The 16,982-nt window shown below is 43.1% G+C and overlaps 1 protein-coding gene across 5 annotated transcripts in view; it reads left to right on the top strand.

The window, feature by feature from the left end:
- ASXL2 (ASXL transcriptional regulator 2) overlaps window positions 1-16,982 on the top strand; it is a 127,994-nt gene that overhangs the window by 104,094 nt on the left and 6,918 nt on the right. For all 5 annotated transcript variants that reach the window (XM_052810103.1, XM_052810105.1, XM_052810106.1 and 2 more), the window contains 5 exons: window positions 3,482-3,622; window positions 5,085-5,248; window positions 8,697-8,793; window positions 12,362-12,467; window positions 14,261-14,978. In XM_052810103.1, coding sequence (XP_052666063.1) covers window positions 3,482-3,622; window positions 5,085-5,248; window positions 8,697-8,793; window positions 12,362-12,467; window positions 14,261-14,978 — 1,226 coding nt within the window. The remainder of the gene's footprint in view (window positions 1-3,481; window positions 3,623-5,084; window positions 5,249-8,696; window positions 8,794-12,361; window positions 12,468-14,260; window positions 14,979-16,982) is intronic.

Here is a 16,982-nt window from a genome sequence, read left to right as displayed (position 1 = left end):
CAGGTGTATGAAATCTTTAGCATAAAAAGATAGTTTAAAAGCCTTTTGCAATTTCTCTGCTAACTAGGATTAAACCTGAATGGTTCATTAGCACAATAGGCAGATATCGTTCCTGGAGGACCCCATCTCCTGAGCTCCCTGCCCCAGGAGGAATTGTACCTTCACTTAGGGAAGTAGGAACAGGGGAGACCTAAGAGCGACTGAAACAGGGAGGCTATTTTGTAAGATTCTTAGCTACCATAGGATAATTATTAAAACAGACTAATGGAGTACGTAATCCAAACTCATGTTTCTTAGAGTACTTAAAGTATTGTTTGGTGTCTTTATTTTTTGTGATTCTAATGAGGCTTTTGCCTTTCCTGAGTAAGGCCAGGATCCAGCTGCTGGAGGTCTGCTGTCTGGCCCTTCCCAGGCACTGCATGTCAGGCCTCTGGGGCAGAAGGTCACGGCATATTAAGTTTCTCTCCTTATTTTGGTTTCACATTTCCCAAACTATTACCACATCCACTTTAATCATGGGTGAACTATTTTCTTCCAGCATCTCTATCTAATTTTTGTTACTGTTTTTTTTTTCCTCTCTTGACTTTCCCATGTTTTGCTGCTACATTACGGTTGCAAGCTATCGAACATTCTGTGTGTCAACTTATCCAACCTTTCTAGTACTACTCTGAAAATATGTTAGAATCACAGGACCATTCATGTTGGCAGGGACCTCGGGAGCTCTCTGGTCAGTCGGGTCTTGAAAACCTCCAAGGGTGGAGGAGGCACAACCCCTCCGGGTCCCTGCTCTATTGCAGACTGTCCTCACAGGGATAGATTTTTTTCCTTATATCCTGGCTGACTTGCCTGTTTTTTCTTGTCCCCCTGCCATGCACCACTGTGACAAGCCTGGCTCCATCTTCCTGAAGGCCTCCCGGTAGGAACAGGGTGGTGACTACTCGGTGTCCCTCAACCTTTTTTCTTCTGCAGCCCGAACAAGCCCCGGGTCCCTCAGCCTCTCCTCACAGGACAAGCGCTGCAGTCCCCTGAGCAGCTTGGTGTTCCTCAGCTGAGCTCGCTCCTGGTTTTTGATGTCTTCCTTGTATTAGAGGCCCTGGGACAGGACACAGAATCACGGCGTGCTCTAACGAGCGCTGAATAAAGAAGGATGATCGCTTCCCTTGATCTGCTGGCTGTGGTCCTACAGCTCAGGATGCTGTTGGCCTGTGGTGCCGGGGCACACGTTTGGCTTGTGTCTGCCCGGACCCCCGTGTCCCCTCCAGCAGAGCTGCCCCCAGCCTGTATCGCTGCTGGGGGCTCTTCCTTCTCAGGGGCAGGAATTTGCCTTTGTGTAGGGTCCCCACTGGCCCCTTCCTCCAGCCTGGCTCGGTCCTGCTGGTGGCAGCTCTGCCCTCGAGCGTATTGACTGGTCCCCGCAGATTTGTCATTACCTGCAAACTTGAGCAAGTGCTCCATTGCCTCCCCCAAATAAAAATGTAAACCAGGACCGGTGCCCTGAGGCGCCCACTTGTTGCCAGCCTCCAGGCAGAGTATGGAGCATGACTCTCCAAGCCTGGCCACCTCACCCGCTGCTTACCCATCTGGTTGTCCACCCATCCACACCCTAATGTCCCAGCTCGCATACAGTATTGTGGGACGCAATGTCAAATACCTTGCTAAAGTCAAGGTAAATGGCATCCACCTCTCTTCCCTCATCCACAAATCCAGTAATTTGATCACAGAAGGCCATCAGGTGATTTACCATGATTTATCCATGGTAAGTCCATGCTGACTGCTTCCAGTCATCATTATCTCCTTTGTGTGCCCAGAAATGTGCTCTAGGAGAGGTCACTTCATGAGTTTCCCAGGGAGAAAAGTGAGGCTAACCAGTCTGTCTGTTCTCAGGTTGTCTGTTTGGCCGTTTTTGAAGGTGCGTGCAACATTTGCCTGTCTTAGTTGTGGGGAATCTCCCACCATCTTCATTTCTTTTCAAAGATGGTAGAGAGAGGCCTTGCAAGGACACTGGTGGGCTCCCCCAGGACCCTTGGATTCAACTCATGTTGTCCTACGGACTTGTATAGGTAGAGACAACCTTGACTGATCTTTCTTGCCTGCCTTTCCTGAAGAGTTGGTAGTTATCCATGCCGGCATCCAGCCATGTGAGTTTTCCTACCTTAAAGACAGAAAGAAGTTAAGGATCAAACTCATTTCACATGTGGTCTCAGGAAAGCCATATTCCTCAGCTTTTGCCATCACCTTACTCGACTGATTCAGGGTAGGAACAGTGTGTGTTTACGCAGCCCCCAGTTAGACTGAACGTTGATTACTGTAAAAGCCTTTGAGTGTTGCTGCAACATGAGTAGTGTTTGTATGTTTTTCATCAGCATCCATGGAGTCGTTTTTTCCCCTCCTATCCACGTGATAGTATATAGAAATAGCTCACAGCCAGGACAGTGGGATAGAATGAGATGGAGAAGCAAATTAAACATACAAGTGGAGAGTGAACAATATTCTGGTAGAAAGCAACATGCTGATTCCACAATTTCAGGGATTCCTTTAGTCAGAACTGGAACAGCTAGTGTAAGGAAGAGAAGGAAGAGGAAAGGAACCAGGCAGAGAGGAGAGTAAGAGAGGCAGATGGGGAACAAAGCTGACACAGACTGGGTGAAGGAATTGATTATTAGAAGTCCTTAATCAGAGCCAGCATTCTTTAGTTTGTGACTTCATGATGTGTATTGTAGCGTTTCTCTTTCAAGGTATGGGGCTTCAGCACCTTTCCATACTTGAGTAAGTACCTGCTATTACACATAAACCTAAAGAGAGCAGAGGGAGGACCAGCTCATGTTCTTAATTTATCTCACTTAGGAAGAGGAGGGAAAGGAAGGCAGGGAGAATCTAGGGAAGAAGCTCTTCCCACTGGCAGAAAAAATACTGCTATACAAAAGAGAATGTGGGTGGGACTGATTTGTAAGGAGAAGTCATCGTGGTGAAATCTGTCCAGTTTGGCTAAGTGGTGACTTTGGAGGAGGACATGAAAATATCTCTTGAGTATTTGAAAGAGGAGGAGGGATTACTGAGGGTGGTCTAAAAGAACAAAAGCTACAATAGTAGGTTAAAATTTAGAAAGTACACATCAAGTATGAAGAGATTTTTCCTGACAGTGAACTCTAACAGAAACTAAAGCTGCCTCTGAAAGGAAGTTTTAACAAGATCATTACTGGATTGGATATAGATGTGAAATAAGATGGGACTAACTGGGAAATAGATTCCAACCATAAATGAAATGGCTGTCCATCCCTTTATTTTGTGGTAGTCTGGTAGCTACAAAGGGGTTTTGTGTGCTACAAGAACAAAGGAATATAAGTATCCTAGAAGTGCTTGTCCCAGAGCTGCTGGGATTAGGGTATGCATGTTAAAGAACCTTTATTTCAATCCAAACAGATGTCTCCTGTAATATTTCTTTGTACATCCCTGTGTTTAAATGTTTCCATTTCCTGTGCAGCTTGGGAAGGAAAGCAGTCAGATGGACAGTCAAGCAGCCCTCAGAACTCCACCTCCAGTTCCTCTCCTTCTGTTAAGCTTGATAACTCCTTGCCAGGGCTGGGGAAGAAACCATTCCAGAGATCTGACAGGCTCCATGCAAGTAAGATATTTATTTTTCTGCTTACAGAGATTTGGTTGCTCTGATGACAGAACAAAAGCCTAAATAGCAAAATTGAGTAAATATGTGTAATTAATTCCATTGCTAAAGTGACTTCTGGACAACTCTGGAAGGTACTGCTAGTATGCTGTGTGAATTAGGATAAATAATTCAAACCTTACATATGCAAATAAGCCTTTTCTCATTTCTTATCATCAGGGGTTTCTACCTGTGGATTTGCAGCTTGCTGTTTGACAAGCAAAAAAGGAGTTGCATTATTTAGCAGCCTTTTTAATGTACTTAAGACACTTTGATAACATTAAAAAGAAAAAAGAAATTCCTTCCCAGATCTTTATACTTCAGACCCCACTGTTATTTGGCTTCCTTCCCATTCATTGAAGTTAGGTCTTTCTCAGCCCTCCTGACCTTTTGTGGTTTCTTTTACATATACCAATGATGGAATTGACCTCAGTGAACTTAAGGATATGCTGAGGTCTCTATCGATGCTAATCATCCTACATTTCCTTTATCAGTGGTGAAAATAGGCAGTTTACAGGGTGTGTTTCATTTGTCCGCTGTAATTAGGAAATTCTGCAGCTTAAGTAGATTATAAAACTGCAGAGCCATTTTCTGAATGACTTCTAATAGAGCAAACTTCCCCTAATGAAACGAGCCTCCATGGCATTTATTTTGTTAGGTACTGTTAACTTAAAAATAATTGTTGTCATCCCTGAAGTCAGGGGGAGCAGGTTCTGTCTTAATATTACCCATTTTGCTAATAATGCACTTTTAATTTAAGCTTCGAAACACATAGTATTTTGCCAGTAATGGACAGTGGATGCATCCAAAGAAAATAAGAGTACACAGTACAAATACTTTCTTCATTATTCTTCTCTGAATTTGCAGCACATCCATGAAGCTGGCTGTAGCATAAGGGTTAATGCTGGACTTGCTGGCTTTCAAACACAGACAAGGAAAGAGAATAGTTACTCATTTTTATGGCTTTGTCTAGTGTTGTGGTTTCTACACAAGCACAATGAGCTGATGAATTTTTCTGAAATGCTTTTGCTGAGAACAAAGTGGGAAAGTCCAAGAAGAAATGCTGAGCAACAAACTGACCTTAACTAGAGGCTTAAAATAGAAACTTGACGGGGCTAAAAGCAGTTCTAGAAGCCCCCCCGAAAAAGACTCCTTGCCAGTCCCCAGATAGCCAGGATTCCTACAAAAGATAGGTGACCTGACACAGGCTACAATATAGTAGGTATGGAAATTTTTCTGTGCTGGAAAGGACCTCCTACACTTTGTTTTTAACTGTATGTGCAAAGGTAAAATGTATACTTCAAGTCAAGGTTTGAAATGGATTACTAAGGTGGCATGTTGAAAATCTCAGGTACAGTGAACTCCAAAGGAGCCTTTAATCCTCTCTTAGGTAAGACGTTACTTACATCTTTGTGGTTCATTGCAGGGCAGCTGAAGAGAACAAAGTGTGCTGAAATTGATGTGGAAACTCCTGACTCCATCCTTGTGAACACAAACCTGCGGGCACTGATCAACAAGCATACATTCTCCGTTCTGCCTACAGAATGCCAGCAGCGCCTGCTGCTGCTGCTGCCGGAGGTGGACAGGCAGGTATGTCGTGGGTTCTGTTGTGGAGAGAAGCTAGGCTCTTAGGTGTCAGTAGGGAGCAGCTTCAGAAGTAGCGCAGACTAGACATCCAAATACGGTGTTTATGTCCAATGGGGTAGACTTTTTCTTCTGTGCACAACGTAAAAAAAAATTGGAAAATTCTTCAGTGATTTGCTTGGGTATTTGTTGCTTCCAGAAAGAAAAAGGAATTCCGGTTTGATAAACCAGTGGCTTAATTCTCTTTAATCAACTCCATGTTTGTTCCCAGCTACAGCGAGAGCAATTTTTCTGTTACATTGGACTTGAAGACGGCCAGGAGTTAAACAGATGCAGCCATTTAGTTCCACCATTCTCATTTCTCATGACCTCGTGTCACTGCTGTCAAATTCTGAATTTGGTAAAGTGAAAACTGAATGAGTTTTCTATTGCATACATACGCTGTCCAGATTGCAGAGTAGACCTGACCTGCTCCAGAGAGCTTGTGTCCTGACCTGAAACACACACTAGATTAAAGGTACCAAGCATGCGGTGCAGGTCAGCCTTGAAGGCAGTTTATTTTTGTGGATTGTCTGTCTAAGACCTCTTTGCGTGTGAAGAGAGGAATTTGGAAAAGCAGAAAAGTACTCAGTGGGGAGGAATGGGTTCATTTGCTCTGGGAGTGGCACAGAAGAAATGGTGAAGGTTTTCACTGAGCTCTTCACTAAAGAGTTGGTGATAGCTGGAGCAATTAACATGAGGGACAAGGGGGCAAGAACTCAGCCTTCAGTATTGAAAGAACAGCTAAGAGAATCTTTTGATAAGACAGTTATTTCAACTCAGCTGGATCTGATGAATTTCATCCGAAGGGGTACATAAAAGAACTTCCTGAAGCAATCTCAACATGATAGCAGCTTTCTTCAGCAGCTTGTGGAAGGCAGGGATTATACTAAGAGATGAGAAAAGAACTAATGTTGCACTTACATGTAAAAGGACGAAAAAACAATGAGTTGAAGAAGTGAAGTTCAATCTGTTTATGCTCACTACCAGGAAAGTAGTAGATAGAACAAGGATGCTTCCTTCCTTTTACCCTGTTCATATGTTATGTTTGTCTTCAGCATTCCTACCCCAGCTGGCTGGGAGCTTCAGAGCAGAGTGGGATTCTGCACTATGCTTCCACTTCAGTTGTAGGGGTGTTAATTCAGATGCCATAACATATGTGACTAGAGCCATTTTAAATGTTCTTTAGATATCAAAGCTGGCTTCAAGATGCCACTCCAGATGGAAATCTTCTGTATGTCCTGTCTCAGATCTGCCAGTCCCTTGAAGATACTTTTCTGTGTGGTGTTCAGATTAGTACTAGATGCCTGTGTTTACATACCTCAGTCACCTCCCAGGAGCCTATGTCTCAGCTAGTTACTCGGGGCTCCTTTTATAGAACGTGGAAATCTGGTTGGTACAATCAAGAGCCTGTGACCAAATACAGGTGTCTGCTTCAGGACGAGATGAACCGAGTCCCCACCTCCATACACTCAGTTGACTCGATCACTATAAACTGTGAAGGGACACCAGCTTAGACACTGACAGCACAGACATCCGTGTTTAGGGAAGTTACATCCATCTTCACAGCTGTGCTGCTCTTTCAGTTCTTGCAGAATGTTAATAATGCATACGGGTCTGGCAGCTGCACTATGGTCTGCTTTATGGAGGGTGCGTTGCTGAACAGATAGTGTTAATTTGGAGTTAGGAGGAGTTCTAACACTTAATGTTGTCTCGTGAATTCTAATCTTCAATCAGCATTCATCGGGGACTTGTTAGTCCAAGGTTGATCCAATAAATATTTGAAGGAATTGTTTTATAAGTCCTGTGGCCTTTGTAATAATTAGGTATGTGTTAAAATATGATGTGATGGAGTTTGCAGCTGGAGTTTTCTGGCAAGAACCTCACAGCAGATGGTAAGACATTTCTGTCCTGACTTTTAAGTTTAATTGTCCCTAAATTGAATTAGAATTTGACTGAGAACAAATTTTGACTGACTAAATAATATTGCTTGGCTCCTGAGAGGACAAATTCTACATTTCACTGTAGTAGATCTCCTAGAGCAGCCCACCATGTCAAGTGCTGATGTGTGCTTTATAAAATGTCAGACTTTGCTGTAGTAAAAAGGAGAAGAGGTGAAGGCGTTGGACATGCCAGTTGTGAAAGGTCACATATCTGTTGTGTTTTGCTTGGCAGTGACTCAGTCTGAGCTATTACAGCTGGTGCTTCTGTAGAAGAGAGAGTGGGCACTTTGAGGCACAACCCAGCCAGCCCTGCGCTAGTTGTCTGTCCTCCAACACAAGGAACAGGAAACACCATATGTGCAGTAGGGGATAGTCTTGTGAATTCTGCTCCCTGTAGTCAATCCACAGAGATTTGGACTAGAAAATAAATCTCTGCTTTTGTAAATCCCTATAATGGCTGCTCCTAACTTAAAAATCTCTAACGAAATCTTATCTACAAAACCTTCTATTAGGTCACTTCCATCATTTTAATTACCTGCATCACAAATGCTGCCTCAGGAAGAGCAGTGTTTCTCTTTATCAAATCCTGCACCATTGAACGTTTGCTGCAGAGATCTCCCAGTGTAATCAGACATAGCCTACATTTGGACAGTTGGATTTTGCTTATTTGTTCTGATTTATTATTTATGCAAGAAATGGAAGCACATCAGTTTTGCCTGCTTCCTGAATGATATGTGTATTTTCGTGCTTCTGGTAGAGAAATTCCACATTTACTTCTGTGGGATAAAGAGCAAAAGCAAACCTCATATATGTTGTTTTACCCTGGTTATAATTTCCCACCATGCTATGTTCCAGTCTTAGCCTCATGCTTTCTCATTTACGTCCTACTCTATAGCATGACTGCCCTATTTGGTTCCCTGTATTTCAAAGACAGAATGGGTTTTGAGCTTCATTTGTCCCTGTTTTTCCTGAAGCATCCATGGTTATGATTATATAAATTTCAAAGTTACTTTTATATGATACCTTTTATGTCCTTGCTTTTCCTTTATGCACTTTACATTCACCAGATGACAGCAGAGCTGTTGCTTTGGATGGTACTTCAGGCGATGCCATGCATTCATTTTGCAGAGGAAAGGGCATCTGAAGAAGCTTCTCAGAGGCTGTGCTGTTCTGTTTCTGTGTGCTTCTCCTTGCCACCTGTACCATCTGCTGCTCAAGTATGTTTGTGCAGCAGCAGGACTATAGAGGATTGGGCAAGGACAAGGAAAACTTACCACAGCCTCCTAGATCCCAGACTTGGCTAAGCACAGCCTTAAGAAGGCTGTTTATTTTCTTCTGAGTGAGGTAAAGGCAGACTCCAGTGAGATTTGTGGCTATGTTGGACTCTTGCTCTGTTTTCAGATCCCCTGTGACAACATGTGACATTTGTCTTTCCAGCTAGTTAATACTATTTGCTTTGTCATGTATTCCAGGTTGGGGCAGATGGTTTGATGAAGCTGAGTGGCTCTGCACTCAACAACGAGTTCTTCACTTCAGCTGCCCAAGGCTGGAAGGAGAGGTTGTCAGAAGGTAAAACTTCCCCAAACAACGAAGCAAAACGCTAGAAGGCTTTCCGCTAGTGAATGTTTTGGGGAATGTGTAAAAGATATTTTACAGAGAAGTTGAAGCACTGGGATGATTTAGTAGGTAAAGACAGCTGTAGTCAATGCAGCCCATGAGAGCAAATGCAAGCCTAGAACTATGTAATCTCAAGGTCATAGAGAGGGCTGCAGTAAGGAGTTCTCTTTTGAACTTAACATGTGGCAAACTGAGCAAGTGTCTGGAAGAGATGAGAAAAGAAGGAAAAATGTGTTTAAAATCTTGTTGAAATGACAGTAGAGCTGTGTTATTCTCAAGTTGTAGTAGCTACATACAGCCCACTGCGAAGCTCAGTAGAGAAGGTGAATTATATTCCCAGATTAATGCACTTTGTCGTCAGCGAAGTCATCTAGCCACAGCTGGTATGGTCAGTCCTTTGAGCTGTAATTTTTTATATAACATAAAGTCAGCCATTTACTAATCTATAGGACTCCTGCACCTTCAACAGTCATTTGCATCTTGAACTTAGAGGTGCTTAATTCTGTGATTTGATCAAATCACATCACCAGAAGTGTGCTCACTCATTGTGGGCAGGGACCATTTCCTCTACAGAACTGAACCACGCAGCCTGTCACCAGAGTTTTTATAAAGACTACGGCACCAATCATGAATCACTTTAAGAAGAAGGGAATATCATTTACTCATGCCCAGATGATTGACTCTAAAGAGGCTTTTCCATAGAAACTGTATCCGATTCTGTATGAATAACCCTTCACATTTTGTAGATTCCGGGTGTATCTATGCCAGTAAACAGGAAGGCATAGAACTCAGCTGTCTAATCTGTTTGTTAAAACCACCCCGAGTTTTAGCCACCATCATTTAGTGTTTTTCCTTTAATGCTTCTTAGAAGACCTTTTGTCCATTCATGTCTACACGTCTAGAGGGTGCAGCTATGTTTACACAAAGATTTTCTCACCAGAGTAAAACTGTTGTAGAACTGCTACAGTGGTAAAGCTTGCAACGATGAGGGTGAAGTCTGGAGATCTCCACTGCCATTCTTGCTGAGCACTGTATCTCTGCTCAGGTATCAAAACATGATGCCACTGTGGGCAAGAGCAGTCCTGTAGGCTTTCTTCAGCTACTCTTCAAGGTACCGATGAGTCATAACAATGCTGTTTGGCGTCACCCACAGTATTATTTAACATAGGCAGGCCTGGTCAGCCTCAGTGTCATCATTGGGAAAGTCATGGAGTGAGCCCTCTTGGAGCACATGTCTGGGCATGTGCATAAGGTGATTGGAAACAGTCAGCATGGTTTACCAAGGGTAAAGCATGCCTGAATAGCTTGACTGCATTAAAAATGACTGAATTTGTGAACAAGGGGAGAGCAGTGGGCGTCATTTACTTCAACTTAAGCAAAGCTTTTGATAAGTGTCTCCCACAGTACTTTTGTATCTACGCTGGGACACTAGGGTCTAGATGGGTGGACAACCAGATGGGTGAGTAGCTGGTTAGACGGTCAAGCTTGGAGTCACAGTTCACACCTGGAGGCTGGGGACAAGTGGAGACCGCAGGGGTCTATCCAGGCACCGGTCCTATTTGCCATCTTTATCAATGACCCTGGGGGAGTTTGCAGTGGATACAAAAATGGGGGGAACCAGTCAATGTGCTCAAGGGCAGGGCTGCCATCAAGTGGGACTGAGAGGCCGGAGATGGGCAGGATCCTGCCTCTGGGAAGGAAGAGCCCCCAGCAGCGATACAGGCTGGGGAGGGGTGACCTGGTAGCAGCCCCCTGCTACCTACAGGGAGGCCATCAGGAAGATGGAGCCAGGCTTGTTGCAGTGGCAGGGGGATGAGAGAAAACAGGCGTGAGTCAGATGGGACATAAGGAGAAGCTTTTTCCCTGTGAGGACAGTCCAGCAGTGGAGCAGGGGCCCGGAGGGGTTGTGTCATCTCCAACTTTGGAGGTTTTTAAGACCCAACTGACCAGAGGCCTGAGCAACCTGGTGGAGGCCAAGCTGCCCCTGCTCTGAGCAGGAGGTTGGACTTAAGAGACCTCCCAAGGTCCCTATCAACCTTCAGGTAGACATTCATAAGTAAAGTTACTTCCACTTGACTGCAAGCTGCCACAAAGTTTTTCACTGTGCTTTGCACTCAGTGCATGCCTAGGCTGATGCAGATGTATGCTTTTAGTTGCAATCTCCCAGCTGGGAGACAAAGGTGGCATAACCACAGCAATGAAAATCCAAGAATTCACTGCTATAACAGAGAGTGTTTCAAATGAATGAATGTTGTACCCTGTTGCTAAATTACTCTAAGTGAAGGCAGGTGTTCCACTGTTTTCAATGCAACAGACTTTCTATATTTATTTACCTGACCAAGTTTATACAAAAATAGAAAAGAAGGTCAATGTACCAGAGTTTCTGTTTTGGGCCCTCTGTACTTGCTGCAATGAAAAGATGACTGTCCTGATTTCATACTGACAAATAGGAGTGTACTAGAAAGGGACACACTCTTAGTTTCCCTTGGACATATTTTGAGAACTGCACGGAGAACAAACTCAGCAAGAATTTCTTATGATCCCCTTATTTGATGGGAAAAAATTGTTGAGAAACTGTGCAGTGATGAAAGTATCCAATTTCTGTTAATCTCTTTAAAGATTCCCCTCTCTTTGCTAACTGCAGTGTTGGAAAGGATCTGATTCTAGTAACTGTTTCCTCCAGTGCTAAAGAGCACGTACAAAATGGCGTGTGAACTAGATAAACCTTGAGAAGGAGTGAAGTCTTGAGGCTCAGGGTCACATGTCTATCATCAAAGCACTGCAGTTGTGTCAGAAAAACAAGCTTTCTTGTTGCCTAATGAACTCTAAAGTATTAACATAAGGTCTTACAAACCTTAATGGCTCAAAGCTGTGTCGGGGAGGGTTCAGACATGACACTAGGAAACATTTCTTACAAACCACAATACGTTATGTGTGAAATGTGCACTTCAGATGTGAGGGGTTTGGGTTTTTTTTTGTTTCCCACCTGCCTGTGACAGGATAGCATCCGTTGCCAGAAATACTTTCTGTCATTTATGCTGGGCAAGAAGTCTTTGATGTTCTTGCATGTGTATTTCACTGCAGCCATCCACGACTGTCATTTCAAGGTGCCACATTGCTTTGCCATCTGCATAGGCAATATCTTCATATCCTTCAGAAAATGGCAGTTATGTAGTGCATGCATACACACAACATATACTTGTGTATAGATTTGTATTCATTTAATAAGCGCTAGTTCACATAAAGCATCTATTGGCAGCCAGAGCAGACACTGACAGGGAAAGGAGTTGTGACTGTGAGGTGTAAAGCTGTTGCCCATCCACAGCAAGGAGCAAGCAGCAGAGAAACACCTCGCAGCTCAGGAGAAATGCTGAAGTACCACAGGCAGGGCTACAGTGTCACAAGCTGCGAAGGGGACTTCTGAGATGGTGCTCTCACCTGCAAGCGTGAAGGCTCCTCTGGTTATCCTGATTCATTTTACCCATAGCTTTTTTAAGATATCTTTTGCTGTGTTTTGCAGGTGAGTTTACACCAGAAATGCAGCTAAGAATAAGGCAAGAAATAGAAAAGGAAAAGAAGGTCGAGCTGTGGAAGGAACACTTTTTTGAGAGCTACTATGGTCAGAGGTAAGACATTCAACTGTGTTTTTTAATCCTGCATTGCCTGTCCAGGTGTACCTGTTGCTGTGTTTGTAGCGTGCTGTCTATCAATACACATTATTTCTCATTAGTCCTGAAACCTGAAAAGGGTCTCTAGCTTCATCTAGCTGCCACAGAACTGAGAAAATGCCTGAGTGATCTAGGTCAGAAGCGATGTGTTTGCTGTCATGATGTCTAATGCTTTAACCAGCATAGTACTGTTTTCCTGAGGTGAGGATGTCCTTTAGATTTTCCATCTTAACTTTTCTTGCTCCTTACTACGATACTTTGAGGCACACCCCTCTTAGGGTTCTTCTAGTGTCAGTATTCTGGAGATCCACGGGTATGTGGTGGCTGAGCATACTCAACCTTGCAGTAAGTCACCTGCTACATAAAATCTTGTGTATTTCCCCACATCTTCAATCAGACACGTATTTGGTTAAACTCCCAAGTCTGCAAGTCTTTTATTCTGCATTTCTTTTTGCTTTAAGACTTTGCCATCCTTTTGGGCTATAGAGAGGATTACAGGTTTCTGTGTGAGTAACTATACTAAGAAACTTGAAAAACAACAGATGCATATAAATAACTAATAAGGAATTTCTTATCCTGCATCTTGACAGTTAGCTTTGATGCTTGTCCTTGGACTGTCAGCCAGTTTCCTCCCATTCATCTATGATCTGTTAACCCTCTAGAGTATTTGGATTATTGCAAGCCCTATTTCTGTCATTCCATGGTCTGATAGTTTGGGGTTTCATGGGTGAGCAGGAGGCTGATGTGTGTGCGCATGTACATATGGCAGGCTGCAGTACTGAGTAAAGGAATACACCAGGTTGAGAATGCAGGTGATCTAGTGGCATTAGCAAAGAGCTTTACTCAGCTAACTTACCCAGTTCTCCCAGCATTGAAAACCAGGATGTAATCACCCATGGAGCTCTGTGCTGGAAGATAAAAGGTGACAGCCATATTCTTGAAGCTTTAGAGGGACCGGGGACAGCAGGACAGCATGGAGATGACATGCACAAGAGCAGGACTTCAATTCTTTCTAGCTCCTAAGAACTTGCCTGGTATAAATCAATCCCATAGATTCATCAGACTGGCTTCATCAGACTTTATGGATTCATGTTTTGGCAAAAAACCCAAATTTGATATTTCGTTAAGAGGGATGGATGAAGTTGATCCTAAATCAGACACCTCTCTGATTCCCAGCTTGTTCATTTCTTTCACAAATAAAGATGGATGAATAATACAGGGAAATACTTTTGATGATGGAGAAAGGCAGCAACGTCGTTTCTAAGCTAAGGGTATGTCAGTGGTTCTGACACTAGCTGTGTTCCTCTGGAAAAAATGGTGGGACACTCTTCAGGAGTTCAGTGTCCCTTTCTGCAAATAATCACCATATGAGTTTCAGTCAAATGCAAGCTGTGTGGGGTTGTTCGCATGCTGCAGAGATAGGTCTGTGGTAGTTAATAAAGGGAATGTTTACTGTTTGCCAAATTCTTTTGGTTTGCAGCCTGGAAAATTTGTATCTGGTTAGAAGATTAGATCTAACCTGTGTTCCATGTATTTCCTTTAGCTGTTTTTAAACTTTGCTATTATGTTCTGTTTCATGTGGAAGTACTAACAGTACTGCAGGTTTTCAAAGATCATGGCACAGAATGAGGTGTGTGACGTATACTTATTTAGGGTGTGGTATGTAGAGAATCCCCTCTCAGTTTTCCTAAGGGAGAGTATGCTTTTTGCAAGAATGTTTTACAAAATAAAAATTCTGTTTTTATTGATAGTTCTGGGTTAAGTCCTGAAGAGTCCAAGAGACTGACAGCAAATACCAGCTCTGCCGAGACAGAGACTGAAAATCCAACAGCTGAACAGCCAAAATGCACGCCAGCCTCTCTGGCACCACGCAAAGAGGAGATTACTTCTCTGTTAGAGTCTAAAGCACAAGCAGTTCAGGAAGCACCAGCGATGAAAAAAGGAGGAGAGGAAAGAAGAGAGGACATGCAGCCAAAACCAGCCAAACCTGCAGAGGCCTCGGTTTCCCCAGATGGGTGTGCAGTGAAACCTAGCGACCATTCTCTCCCTATAAAAGAGAGAGTCCAAGGAGAATCCATTCAAGAGAAGCCACAAACTGCCGCTAGTCAAAAGCCCGAAGAAGAGAGAAAGCACGCTGCATCAAAGGAAGTGCTAGTGAAAGAGACTGTCAGTACCTCAGTTTTGGCCCCGAGTAAACCAAAGAGCCCTGAAGCAGGTGAAGTAGTAGCAAACGTGAAAAGTCCAGTGATGACTCCAGAAACACCAGAAAAGAAGTCTCCTGTAAATGAAGAGATGGAAGTCAGTGTTGAAGCCCATAAGAGGAAGTCGGAGTGTCGCGAAGAAGCTGTAACCACTCCTGAAAAAAAGCCACGCGTCATGGAGAACTGTCAGCACCACCAGGCATTTCGGACCCAGCCACAGTCCTTTCCTGCAGCGGGGACCCCGGTGCCACGGGTACCCCCACTCAAGGTAAAGAGAAATGAAGACAGATCCAAAGAGTGGCTTTACATGGGTCAGTTCCGCTGGTGGCTCTCACAGAAATGCTTTGTCAGTTCTAGTTATGTAAATTATGTTACCTGCTTATTATAGCGATGGAGATATTTGATCCAAAAACGTAAAAGCTGAGCTGTTTGCTAAAGGGAATCTGCTGGCTGGCTAATCAACATAACTTCAGTTAAGTATCTCTCGTACACGTGCATCTGTTAAAAGATCTCTTGGGCAGAAGCTCAAACTGTTGTGCAAAAGCCCAAGACTGAGTATAACAGGGAGTACTGTAGTTCACGGTGGAAACGGGGGAGAGCTGCGGCGGAACTGCGAGGCTGTAATAACAAAGCAAGTTGTAGCCCAGGAGTGCAGAGAACTTTGCAGATGTGTGAGTATCCCCAGCAGTACAGTAACGGGTCCAGAGAGAATGCTATCAGCAGCTTCCTCTTATTATATCAAGTCCAGAAATTAAATTATTTACCTGTGTTTAAAAAAAAGACCATCTAGCAATTATCATTTCTAGTTATCATTTATACCAGCTGAATGCAGTACAGTGCCAGACCAGGTAGCAGGGAAAGACTATTTTAGGGAACATCTCGAGTCCAAAAGCCCTTTAGCTGCTGAGTCTTAGCGAGAACCTACATAGGAAAGGAAACAGGCAATCCATCACCACTAGGATAGGGCAGGTGGAAAGGAAGCATGAAAGAAATGTTCCAGACTTTGGCCTGGACGATGCTGTTCTCTTACACTTGAGATCCAGGTCATAGGACCACACGCCTACTCCTAAACTGCCAGGAAATACCATGTTGGTAAGTAATAAACACTCGATTTGGATGATTGATACTCTTTTCAGAAAACGATTACAAGATTGCATGTGTACAGATAACACGAATTCCTTCTTCAGTGATGTTATGCTCAATGGTAGACAATAAATGGATGAGCCAGCACAGAAAAAATTTTTACAGTCTTGAAGTTTGGTTTCTGCAGAATAGGGCCTGTGCTTTTTCTACCAGAATGTGCTCTGGTTAGAGTTCAGCTCCCTGATTTGGAGCCTTAGGCAGAAGTTGTCAATGGAAAACTGCTTAACTACTGTATTTCTGTATGTCCTAAGAACTCTACTCTCCTATTAGGAAGTATGCAAACACAAAATTTTAAAAACGGTTCATTCTTCTCACTGTGTTAATAAGCATAGCACAAAGGTAGGAAAGCATTAATAAAATTTGTTAGTGACACAAAATTGGGGGAAACCTGTCAATAGAACAGATTTGAAATATCATACAGGAAGAATGGTTGACCTTCCAGTGTAATAAACATGGGATTTAATTTAATAATAGAGTGAATTGAAGGGTGATTGCAAATATTTTCCCCTGTAAGGTAGAAGACATGTCATTCATCAAAAAAGAAAGAAGTGGTGAACTGGTTAATCAGAAGATGAGTGGGAGTCAGCGAGGTATTGCAGATACATGAAAACAAATGTAGCCTTAAAATATACTCACTTAAATCTTTGTGAGACAGAAGAGCGCTAACATTAGTGCACTGTTCTCATCACTTATGTTCTAAAAAGAACAAACTTACAGAAAGTAAACTGGAATGATGAGGGGAGTGGAGAACCTATTTTAGAAGAAAGGATTAAAATACTGGCATTTTATCGACAGATACACAGTAGAGAGATTATTATTGCTTTGTTATAAAGACACTGAGGAGACACGTGTAAATATGCAGGGGTAGAAGAGCAATACAAAATCAAGCAGAATGTTGACGCAAACCTTTAAAAGGATATAAACTACATCTGAATAAAGTATGAAACTTGGAATAAGGGATGACAGGTGTTGAGTTCTGGAACAACCTTACAGTTTTTGCTGAGGGAGCTTGATCAACTTTTGCATAATGGTGTACAATGTACTAACCTGTAACTGCAAGGGATGAACTTCCAGTCTGAGCCGCTAAGATTGTAATAGACTTAAAATAGCTGTGTCAGACATCAAAAGA

Source organism: Harpia harpyja, chromosome 15 (assembly GCF_026419915.1).
Source record: "Harpia harpyja isolate bHarHar1 chromosome 15, bHarHar1 primary haplotype, whole genome shotgun sequence".
Taxonomy (NCBI): Eukaryota; Metazoa; Chordata; class Aves; order Accipitriformes; family Accipitridae; genus Harpia; species Harpia harpyja.
This window is presented reverse-complemented; position numbering and strand designations above follow the sequence as displayed.